The 12,075-nt window shown below is 42.1% G+C and overlaps 1 protein-coding gene across 2 annotated transcripts in view; it reads right to left on the bottom strand.

The window, feature by feature from the left end:
• Window positions 1–698: 698 nt before the first annotated feature.
• Window positions 699–12,075, bottom strand: part of BORCS5 (BLOC-1 related complex subunit 5) — a 96,791-nt gene continuing 85,414 nt past the window's right edge. For both annotated transcript variants that reach the window (XM_044228646.1, XM_044228645.1), the window contains exon 4: window positions 699–1,418. In XM_044228646.1, the coding sequence (XP_044084581.1) occupies window positions 1,188–1,418 (231 nt within the window). In that variant the 3' untranslated portion in view covers window positions 699–1,187. The remainder of the gene's footprint in view (window positions 1,419–12,075) is intronic.

Here is a 12,075-nt window from a genome sequence, read left to right as displayed (position 1 = left end):
CAAAGGCTGTTTTTGATATCTCAAAACATCTTCAGAAGTTTAGAGGATTTAATAAGGGGAACGAGGACAGGATGTCCTGGCCCAGAGGCTTCCCCATATTCCCAGCTCCTGGTCGCGACGTGCCTGCCTCCACCTGGTCCTCCATTCTGTTTCTTTGCATCTTTAGCCTTTCTTCCGTGGGGACAGCTCTGAGGTGCAAACTCCTGCACTAAGCACTTCTGCAGTTACTCAGGTGGCTTCCTTTCCTAAACTTCCACAGAAGCTCAGCAGTACTGTGAGTTTCCTCTCTGAAGAAAAGGAGGGCCGGGACCCCAGAGGCACAACGTCTGGCAGAGGAAGTGGACTTGACACACGCCTGCTGCAGGCATTTCAAAGACTGAACACACCGGAGGTTTACCAGGCTAGTAAAATCAGTGTGGGTTAAAACCTTGTCACAGAAACTGGAGTCTTGCCAGTGCTGATGTAATAATATGAGGAAACCTAAACCACGTGTGCATTAAGGAAACCAGTTATCAGTGGGAGATGAGCCCAATGAGGGTGTTCAAAGGAAGTCCTCAGTCTCCAATGACGACACACAAGGGACACCATAACCCAGCACACAACAAAAATACCAGTGTTCCACCGTGGCAGGAACAGGGTGCCCCAGATAAAGACCTGACATGATGTCAACAGGGCAGGAAGAGTAACAACACCAAGACTTGGATTAAATTAGTTCTTTATGTTTACAATTCATAACCCAGAAAGCCTACTGAGTAAAATTTCATGAAAGCCTTGAGGACACAGAGCTTCTTAAACTATTTCTCCCCTTCTCTCCGTATTTTCACTCCACAAGCTAGACTTGACAATATACACTCTCAATTAAAAAAAGAAAATCTAAACAAAATAAAAAGAACTCCCACCACAGAGTTCTGCAAGAAATTTCTAATAATTCAGATACTCCAAATTCGGTTAGCACCGAGAATGAGTTTGGTTTGTTTTGCCAAGGGGAAAACACATCAAGGAAAGGGGTAGGTGGCGCAGGATCAGATTTTCAGGCCAGCCGGACCGCTACACACCCCTTCCCGGAGTCCCAGAGCCTCCACTCGGCTTTAGGATCCAGTCAGCTCCTGGGTCTGGGGCCCCAGGGGCAGTGCCTGGCTCTGTCCCCAGAGAGCAAGCGCCCAGCCAGCCAGAGGGGAATGGCAACCCTAGAGCTTGAGCTCCCTCTCTGGTTTCATGCTGAAGGGCTCCAAGCGTTCGCTCTCTGGCAGCAAGCTATTGAGCCGCTCCATCAGGGGCACCGTCTGGTCAATGCCCATCTGGATGCGGCGGAGGATGGCCGACATCTCATTGACTTTCTGGATCTGCTCTGCGTATTTGGCGTATCTCTTCTGGCGCTCCTGCATGAAGCTGAAGAGCGTCTCCACAGACAAATCCATCTGCAGAGGGAGAAAAGAAGGAAACGCATTAAACCTAGTTGAACCAAGTCCTCTCCAGGGGATCAGGTATCCAGTAGGAGTCCTGGAGGCTGGTCGGCTTACAGGAAGCGCTGGCGATGGAAAACCTCCCCCTGATCACCCCTCTGTCACCTGCTGCCCCATGATCACCTCTGCAGGGGGGTCTGAGACACTTACACCTTGTGGAGACCCTCAGATTTTTTTTTCTCTATCTCTACATAAAGAATCCTGGGCTTGGAAATTAGACCAGAATTTCAATGTGGCTCTGCCACTGGGGTTGATAATACTTAACTTTTTTGCACATCTCCAAAAACCAGGGAACTCGGCATGCCTGGGTCACTCAGATGGCAGATGGTTAAGCATCTGCCTTCAGCTCAGGTCATGATCCTGGGGTCCTAGAATCCAGCCTTGGGCTCCGTGCTCAGTGGGGAGAGTCTGCTTCTCCCTCTCCTACTGCCGCTCCTCCTGCTCATGCTCTAATAAATCTTTTTATTTATTTATTTTTTAAAGATTTTATTTATTTGACAGAGAGAGACACAGTGAGAGAGGGAACACAAGCCGGGGGAGAGGGAGAAGCAGGCTTCCTACTGAGCAGGGGGCCCGACTTGGGGCTCGATCCCTGGACCCCAGGATCATGACCTGAGCTAAAGGCAGAGACTTAATGACTGAGCCACCCAGGCTCCCCTCAAATAAATAAAATCTTAAAAAAATAACAAACCAGGGAAATGATTCCCCCACTGTGAGGACGGAGTGAGAGCACACACCCAGCACAGGACCTGGCTTGGCTCAGAGGAGCTTCACAACACAGGTGTCATTCCTCCCCGTCTTCCTTGAATGGCTGCGGGCTGGCGGCCCCTGGGGACAAGTGCAGGGAAAGGGCTGGCTTTCTCTGACAGGCAAGGCGCAAGTCCACACCATTCACCACACTGCTGTGAGGCAAACCGCTCCATGCACTCTCTCCCCTGGTTAAACAAATGTTAGGCTCTGTGCTCCCCTTTTGTGACTATTTTCTTCCCCTGGGGAAGTTTTTTGGAAACCATCACCTGGATAAAAATAAGGGGAGGGAACTTCCAGCCTGTCAGGTGCCTACACCCACTCCTCCTGTGTAGGGAAGAAACAAACTACCAAGACTCTAATTTCTACCCTTAAATTGAGTTCAAATGCTACATCAGCCCCCGTTCTGGTCCACTCCAGGAGCACGACCCTACCCAACCCCCAGCCCCAAGCAAAGTGCAGGCACCCAATACATGCTACCAGAGTCTGGAAATGGTGTGATAAAAACCAAACTACAGGGCTCCTGGTGGATCAGTCAGTTAAGCATCCACTCTTGGTTTCAGCCCAGGTCAGGATCTCAAGGTTGTGAGATCGAACCCTACACTGGGCTCTGTGCCAGGCTTGGAGCCTGCTTGAGATTCTCATTCTTCCTCTCCCTCTGCCCCTCCCCTCCCTCTAACAAAACAAAACAAAACAAAATACAACACAACACCAAATGAAACAAACAGGAGGAAACCAAAGCCAGCCCCATGAAAAATAACCAGTTCTATTTTTATACCGTGTTTGTGTGTGTGTGTTGGGGGGGCAGTGAGGAGAAGGATGGTGAGTAAGGGAGGTGTTAGAAGAATTTCATGCTTGTTTGTTCTACGCTGGTTCTTTCGTCACTTGTTTTGAAATGCTCAGGGGACAAAAAAAAAAAAACCAGCTTGTGGGAGAAGAGCAAAGGAGGGAAACCACTACCTCCCAACATTGTGGAAGCAGTTTATACCTTCAGATGGTTCTGCAACCCTGTTCAGTCATTCCAGCACTTTCAGGTAGTGGGCCAGTAAATTACAGCATTCCTAAGAATCAACCACGGGGCCTTTTTAGAATGGCAATTCAGGCCAGCACCTAGAAACACTCCGCCTTCCAACAGACAGTGGTGACGTGGGAGCTTGCTGGACTCCTCATAAGAACCAGCAGAGCTCACCAAACCGCCAGCTCCAGCATTTGGCACCATTTGAGTTATCCTATTTCACTTGGCTTGGGTGCTTCTGAGCTCCCCACACCCAACTCTACCAGACCAGACAAACACCTATGAAGTTTATGTGAAATGTCCTTCAAGACTCTAACTTGTCTTGTCTTAGGTCCTTGGCAATCAACCACTTCCCTCCTGACTTATACTTGACCAGACAGTGGCATTTGTTCAAATGACATATACTTGCCCACACATTTCCACAACTGACTGGGGCCCATTTCTGATGTATCCAGAGCTCTTGTCCAAGCCACTCCATGTTTAGTGCCTGGGTGAGCACACATAATTCGAGCACACTGTTGACACACATGGACAGTATGTCTCTTCAGAGTCAATTCCCTGACAGTCCATGGAGGAAAAAACCACAGAGGAGGAAACCTCAAACTGAGTGACCTGTGAGGTCTCACGGTGACAGAAGTAAAACTAGAACAGAGACCTCCTCAGTCTAGCAACTTCCTTTCAGCTGTATTCCCCGAGCAAGAGAGCATACCATTATTGGGCATGACATTCTAGTTGGTCCATAGCGTGGCATTAAAGCACATTGAATCGCATGATGGAGACATTGCCTTTTAAACCTTTTCCCCTTCTGACTGCTGCCAGGAAAGTCTCACGTGGGTGCAAGTAAGACTTTAAAATCTGGGGAAGTGTAACATAACTAGTGATGCCAATTTCTCACATCCCTGCCCTTTGCTCTCTTGAGTCACCACCGCAGCTGCTCCCTAACGCCTCCTTCTGTTTGCACAGACTTTCCCCTGCACACCCGACTTTAAGGCAGTAAGGCAGCATCTAATGCAATTCTGAATCTTACCATTTTGACCATCTGGAACATATCCTTATTCACCTTTCCTATTTCTATTTTTGGTGCAAAGATTCTAATGAGGAAGCAGATATATAATATGGACAGTCAACAGACCTATGCTGGTACTACAGTGTGCCATCTGCAAGGTCCTGGGGACACAGATACTGAGAACCACACTATCTGTACCCCACACAGCTTACTGTAGGTTAACATGACTTTTGTTTTCCACTGTCTTTGTTAATGTTATCTTGGTTCTTCCAGAAAACAGGCCCAGAAAGGAAAATATTGCAAATAACTTTGTTTCAGGAACTTTCAGAAAAACAATGTAAGTGAAAAAAACTACTAGATTTTCCAACAGACAGAGAATGAGTACTTATTTTCCACAACCCGTGTCTCAAAACCCATGCCTTGCTATGGCCACATGACTAAGTTCTAGACAGTGGTACATATACGTGGAAGTCTCTCAGGGCAGCTTCTGGTATCTTCCTTAAAACTCAGATGGCATACACCCTGCTTCTGCATCCCTTCCCTCACTCTGCTCCTGTAGGAATGCAGATGCAGCCCCCTTAGACCACGAGAATAAGTAAGGTCACATCCTAGGGTTGGTAGAGCAGTGAGCTAGAAGACTAGGTCTATGAGGACTTTTGTGGCTGACAGTAGTACCAGGCCTGTGAGAGAAAAATAAATTTCCATTCTGTATAAACCACTGTGATTTTGAACCTCTGTAACACCACTTGAATTTAATCTTCTGGTAGAAATGAAAGAGATAAATTCCCTGCCGTCAAGGAACTCACTGTTTATTCTGAAATTCATACCTCATTATGTTGCCCTACATATATGCATATACTGTCTCTGATGGCAGGAGACTTCAAAGGACAAGTAAAACAGAAGGTGAAATTACTTATCTGTAGAATGTGCTCAAACTTGTTCCAAATACCTTATTTGGACAGTACGGCCTATTTGCTCATCTGGGCAGTCCATTGTTAGAAACATCCAAAATATTAGCAAATCAAACCCAGCAATGATACATCAAAACCAAGTAAGGTTTATCTCAAAGATGCAAGCCTTTTCAGCATCGAAAAAAAAAAGTAATTTGCCATGTCAACAGAATTAAGGTTAAAAATTATATAATCGTGCAGAAAAAGCATTTGACAAATTCATTTACGAAAAATTTTGAAAATCTGAAAACTTCCTCAACCTAATAAAAGGTATTTATGAAAAACCTACAGCTAACATCATAGTGGTAAAGGATACTTTTCTCTCTAATCGGGAACAAGGCAAGGATGTCTACTCTCATCACTTCTATTCAACACTGTACTAGAAGTCTTAGCCAGTGCAATAAATCAATATAGGGAAATAAAAGGCACAGGAACTAGAGAGGAATATATAAAAGGGTCTCATCTGTAGATTATATGACCATGTGTTTGGAAAAATCTTAAGGAATCTACCAAAAACTAATAAAACTAACAAGTGAGTTCATTAGCAAGGTTGCAAGACACATGGCCAATATACAAAAACTGATTTTATTTCTATATACTTGCAATGAACAACTAGACAATATAATTTAAAAACACTATTTACAATTGCATCTAACAATTACTTAGGGGAAAATTCAACAAAATATCTACAAGACCTATACACTGATAATACAAAACTCTGCTGTGAAAAATTAAAGGTGATCTCAGAAAATGGTAAGCATACCATGTTCATGGATTGGAAGAGTCAGTATCATTAAGATGTCAATTCTTGCCAAGAGTCAACTGCAATCTGAATCAAAATTCTAGAAGGAATTTCTCACAGGGATTCGATAAACTGATTCCGGGTACATAAAATGGCCAAAAGAATTTGAAAAACCCCCAAAGTTTGAAGACTTACAGTACTTGATTTCAAGACAGCATCTAATGCAATTCTGAATCTTACCATTTTGTATAAAGCTACAATAATCAGGATAGTATGATACTAGCATAGAGGCAAACACACAGATCAATGAAGCTGAATGGAGAGTACAGAAATAGGTCTAAACATATGTGGTCAACTATTTTTTTTTTTTAAACAAAGGTTCCAAAATAATTCAGTGGGGAAAGTAAAGTTTTTCAATAATTTGTGTTAGAACAACTAGATATCTATATGGAAAAAAACAAATCTGGACCCCTACACTTAAAGCCATACACAAAAAGTACAATGAAATGGATCACAGTCCTAAACATAATAGCTAAAACTATAAAACCTCTAAAAAGAAAACAGGAGAAAAACCTTTGCCATCTGGAGTAGGCAAAGAATTTTAATTAAAATTTAAAACTTTTCTTAGATACCATGAAGAAAATGAAAAGTCAAGCCACAGACTGAATGAAAATATTTACAATACATATATCTGATAATAGGTATCCAGAATAAGTAAAGAATTATTACAACCCAATATTAAGAAAAAAATCCAGGGGCACCTGGGTGGCTTCTTGGTTGACCATCTGACTCTTGATTTCTGCTCAGGTCATGATCTCAGGGTTTGTGATCGAGCCCTGCCTTGTCAGGCTTGGCACTCAGTGGGGAGTCTGAGATCCTCTCTCCCTCTGCCACTCCCTGCTCCTGCCCTATGCTCACTCTCTCAAAAAATAAATCTTTGAAAAAAGAAAGAAAGAAAAAAAATTCAAATTTGGGATATTTTTAAGAGTACTGCCCCGGGGCTTCTGTCTCACTAAAACACTAATAACTGAGGGTGCCTGGGTGGCTCAGTCAGTTAAGTGGCTGTCTTCAGCTCAGGTCATGATACCAGGGGTCCTGGGGATCAAGCCCCACATCAGGCTCCCTGCTCAGCAGAGAGCCTGCTTCTCCCTCTCCCTCTGCCTGCTGCTCTGCTTACTTGTGTTCTCTATTTCTCTGTCAAATAAATATATAAAATCATTAAAACAAAAATAAATAAAACACTAAGTGATTTTCTAAGGGGAAAAAAACAGCTTTTAAGATATTTAAAAGGAGAATTAAGACCCCCTCCAGGAAAGTAAGCCTCCAACTGATTATCTGAGTATGAACTGAGTTTATTAAAAAGAAAGGTAGGGGAGAAGGGGTCAGTGAAGAATCCTCCAGGAGATCATCTGGACATGGAATCTGACCCTCTTTGTCCCAAGAGGGTCAGTATATACAACTTGTCTCTATATACAACAAAGTATATAAACTTGTCCAAGGATTGCACCTATGGGCACTATTAAGTAAACTGGACTACAGTTCAAGGGAAAAATTGGGCTGCCCTGTGGTCTCGGTTGAGCATGCAACTCTGATCTCAGGGTTGTGAGTTCAAGCCCCACATTGGATGTAGAGATTACTTAAAATCTTAAAAAAAAAAAAAAAAAAAAAAAAGGAACAGGAACAAAAAGAGTGGCTAGATGCTAACCAAACAGTTGTCTCAACAGAACTCCCTTGATGAAGCTCTGACACAGTGTGGCAGGGAAAAAATTCTAGTCAGTACTTAAATCACTCTGGAGGCTTCTAGCTCATGTCCAAGACTATCCTAAATCCCATTCCTTGTCTTTAAATATTTACTGCTTCCAAATGAGAAGTGGCTATTCATAACACTGCACATCAAACCTCAGGGAGACCCGTTTCATGGAAACTCCTGTCTTGACTGAGCTGGAGTGGCAGACTTCATTGCTTTCAGACCCACTGGCTTAAATTCTCAGTAGTCCACTTCCCAAAGGTTTAGCCAGAGCTTTTTACCTCAGCTGTGAACTTACTGTTCAGACCCTCCAAATGATCTGTGTAGATATCTGAAGGCATTCCTAAGCTCAAACTGAGTGAGAATCACTCTGAGAGGACCAGCCTTCTATGGAAGCAACACAATAAACAAAAAATTAAGGTGAGGCCGAGTAATCATTCTAGATTCATAACAAACTACATACAGCTTGCAGATGAAGACAGTGGTGTCAGAACTGGGTCAAAATCCCGGGCCACAGCAACTTCTTTCAAGATATGTCTCCAAAGGCAAAGGAAATAAACTCAAAAAATGAACTTTTGGGACTTCATCAAGATCAAAAACTTCTGCACAGCAAAGTAAACAGTCAACATAACAAAGAGGTAACCCACGGAATGGGAGAAGATATTCACAAATGACACTACAAAGGGCGGATATCCAAGATCTATAAAGAATTCCTCAAACTCAAAACTCAGAAAAAACAGATAATCACATCAAAAAATGGGCAGAACACATGAACAGACACTTCTCCAAAGAAGATATACAAATGGCTAATAGGCACATGAAAAAATGTTCATCATCATTAGCCATCAGGGAGATTCAAATCAAAACTACATTGAGATACCCCACCTTACACCAGTTAGAATGGTCAAAATCAACAAGATAGTAAACAACAAGTGTTGGAGAGGATGTGGAGTAAAGGGAACCCTCTTACACCGTTGGTGGGAATGCAAGTTGGTGCAGCCACTTTGGAAAACAGTGTGGAGATTCCTCAAGAAATTAAAAATAGAGGTACCCTATGACCCTGCAATTGCACTACTGGGTCTTTACCCCAAAGATATAGATGGGGTCAAAAGAAGGGCCATTTGTACCCCAATGTTCATAGCAGCAATGGCCACAGTCGCCAAACTGTGGAAAGAACTAAGATGCCCTTCAATGGATGAATGGATAAAGAAGGTGGTGCATATATACAATCAAGTATTATACCTCCATCAGAAAGGATGAATACCCAACCTTTGTATCAACATGGACCGGACTGGAAGAGATTATGCTGAGTGAAGCAAGTCAAGCAGAGAGTCAAGTATCATATGGTTTCACTTACTTGTGGAGCATAAGTAATAACACAGAGGACATGGGGAGATGGAGAGAAGTGAGTTGGGGGAAATTGGAGGGGGAGACAAACCATGAGAGACTGTGGACTCTGAGAAACAAACTGAGGGTTTTGGAGGGGAGGGGTTGGGGTGATGGGTGAGGCTGGTGGTGGCTACTAAGGAGGGCACATATTGCATGGAGCACTGGGTGCGGTACATAAACAATGAATTTTGTAACACTGAAAATAAAATGGGAAAAAAAAGAGCTTACTGATAATAAAATAACTCCTGAATAAATATAAAATAAAGCATGGACAAAAAAAAAAATCTTGGTTCTGCATATGACTGATTACCTTTGTAACTTTTTTTTTTCTTTTAAAGTAATCTCCATGCCCACCATGGGGCTTCAACTCATGAGCCCAAGATCAAGAGTCTCAGGCTCTACTAAGCAAGCCAGGCACCCCTATCTTTGTGATTGAACCAGTCACTTAACCTGTTTGAGCCTTAGCTTCCTCACCCTTAAATTGGGCATAATGACAGTACTTATTTCAGAAGGCTGATGTGAGGAAAAATGAGATAACCTGTACAAAAAGCCTACAATAGCCCCCAGAAAAACAGAGCACCATAAATTATAACATATATGTGAATTGAAATAGAAACTGTGTCTAAAACTGTGTCTAAAAACTCCCTTTTCATGACAAATGGAAAAACAGGGTAAGAAATTTAGTAAAGGGGTGCCTGGGTGGCTCAGTGGGTTAACCCTCTGCCTTCAGCTCAGGTCATGATCTCAGGGTCCTGGGATTGAGCCTCTGCTGAGCAGAGAGCCTGCTTCCCCCTCTGTCTTTGCCTGCCTCTCTGCCTACTTGTGGTTTCTCTCTGTCAAATAAATAAATCTTTAAAAAAAAAAAAGATTAAAAAAAAAGAAATTTAGTAAATAAGGGCAGGAAAAAAATATTTTGAGGTATCCAATAGACACAATATATCTTTGTTGTAACAGTGGGAGAACTTACTGTTCCGCCTCATCGCTCTTGTACATTAACTATCTTTAAGGCTTACACAATCACTCAGATGACAATTTACCATTGTGTCTTCTGCTGACTTGTTTTATTTTTGTTCCAAACTCTTGCTACTGAAAAACTTAAAACAGAGTCACATTACTCATCTTGTAGTTTCCTGACAGAAATATTTCACACTATATAATAACTAAAATCATTATTTACCTAAAAGTCCTTCTGTGTATTTTTGATTTATATGTTCTGTCATGAAAATGAGTAACTCCTACCACTGTTTATGGTAAAATAAACAGGTATAATAAAAAAAATATAGGTGTATATGCATCTCTATATATTTTTAAAAAATATTTTGAAAGCAAGCAGGAGAGATTCTCCAACAGGAGTCCATTCCTTCAAAAATTTTGTTACATAAAATTTCCTGATGGGGTGCCCTGGCCTGCTCAGTTGGTGGACTGTGCAACTCTTGGTCCTGGGGTGTGGTTTTGAGCCCCACACTGGGTGTAGAAAAAATAAAATATTTTTAAAAATTTCCTGATAAAATAAGCTTTGATCCTGATTTCGCACAGGTCAGTCATCTTATGTAAGATATCGAGATGCTCAATGTAATTTCCTTTTCAAAGTAAGGGTAATCTTTTCAAAGTAGTGGTACATACTAAAAAGGCCTATAGTTTTAAGTTAGAGGTATAATACAGCAAGAGCTTCAAAAGATACTGTACATCTTCTAAATTCTTAAAATCTTAATTGTAGATTATGTACAAGAAGATCAAAAGTAGTTTAATGACTTTTTCACAGATCAGAAGAAAAATTAGTAAATTGTGTATCACAGTTAACAAAATTCAAGTTTATATGATCAATAGACTCTTGTTTTCCCAGCTTTTAGTGACTTAAGTTAAAAAAAAAATGTCTTAAAAGACTGCTTAAGGGCAGTCTGGATCACTCAGTCAGCTAAGCGTCTGCCCTCAGCTCAGGTCATGATCGCAGGGTCCTGGGATAGAGACCTACATCAGCTCCCTGCTCAGTGAGGAGCCTGCTTCTCCCTTTCATTCCCACTTGTGCTCTCTCTTGCTATCTCTGTCTCTCAAATAAATAAAAAGTCTTTAAAATATAAAGACTGCTTAAGAACTCAATGAGACATTTAAAAAAGTCATGGGTCTTTCCCACCCTTTAAAAGTACAGTTCAGTTTTTAAGGTAATGATGTCTCTCAGTTAACTTAGGTGTCAAGGTCAACTTTTATTTGGTCTCAATAAATAGTTCACTTTCTTTGTGTTCATTCTACATTTAAATTCCTGCTTCCCAAGGAGATCAATTTAGGACTATGGGGGTGGGAAGCAGAGGCCATGAAGGGCTGAGGCAGCTAACTAAGGGCCAGCTGCCCCTCATCCCACATTCCAAATCCAGCCCCAGCTTTGTTCTTCCTTTGGACAGACATCCTGCTTTGGAAATGCTTCAGTGTTTTACAAAAAACTTCACCTTTCTACAAATTCTAAGTACCAAAACTACCAATTCCCCTGATTAGAGAGCGTTAGCATAGCCATGTAAATCAGTATTGTTCCAAGGGCAGAATTTGCTGTTGCAAATTCATTTCTCCAAAGATTAACACATGGCCAAGAAGTACATGAAAAGATGTTGAACATCATTAGTCATCAGGGAATGGGAAATCAAAACCACAAAGAGATACTACTTCACACTCACTAAGACGGCGAAAATAAAATGGCAGACAATAGTGAGGATGTGGAGAAACTAAAATCCTCGGGCACTGCCAGGGGGTATGTAAAATGGTGCACTGCTTCAAAAACAGTTTGGCAGTTTCTCCAAAAGTTCAATACAGAAGTACCAGAGACTCCAGCAATTTCACTCCTAGGTAAATGCCCAAGGCAACTACAACAGATGTGCATGCAAAAACTCGCACACAAAGGTTCATGGCAACACTGTTCAGACAAAAAGCAGAAACAACCCACATGTCCATCCGTGGATGAATGGATACACAAAATGTATATCCCTAAGTAGAATAGGTTTGAGCCACAAAAAGGCAGGCAATACTGATC

This window comes from Neovison vison, chromosome 12 (genome assembly GCF_020171115.1).
Source record: "Neovison vison isolate M4711 chromosome 12, ASM_NN_V1, whole genome shotgun sequence".
In the NCBI taxonomy this organism is placed as follows: domain Eukaryota; kingdom Metazoa; phylum Chordata; class Mammalia; order Carnivora; family Mustelidae; genus Neogale; species Neogale vison.
This window is presented reverse-complemented; position numbering and strand designations above follow the sequence as displayed.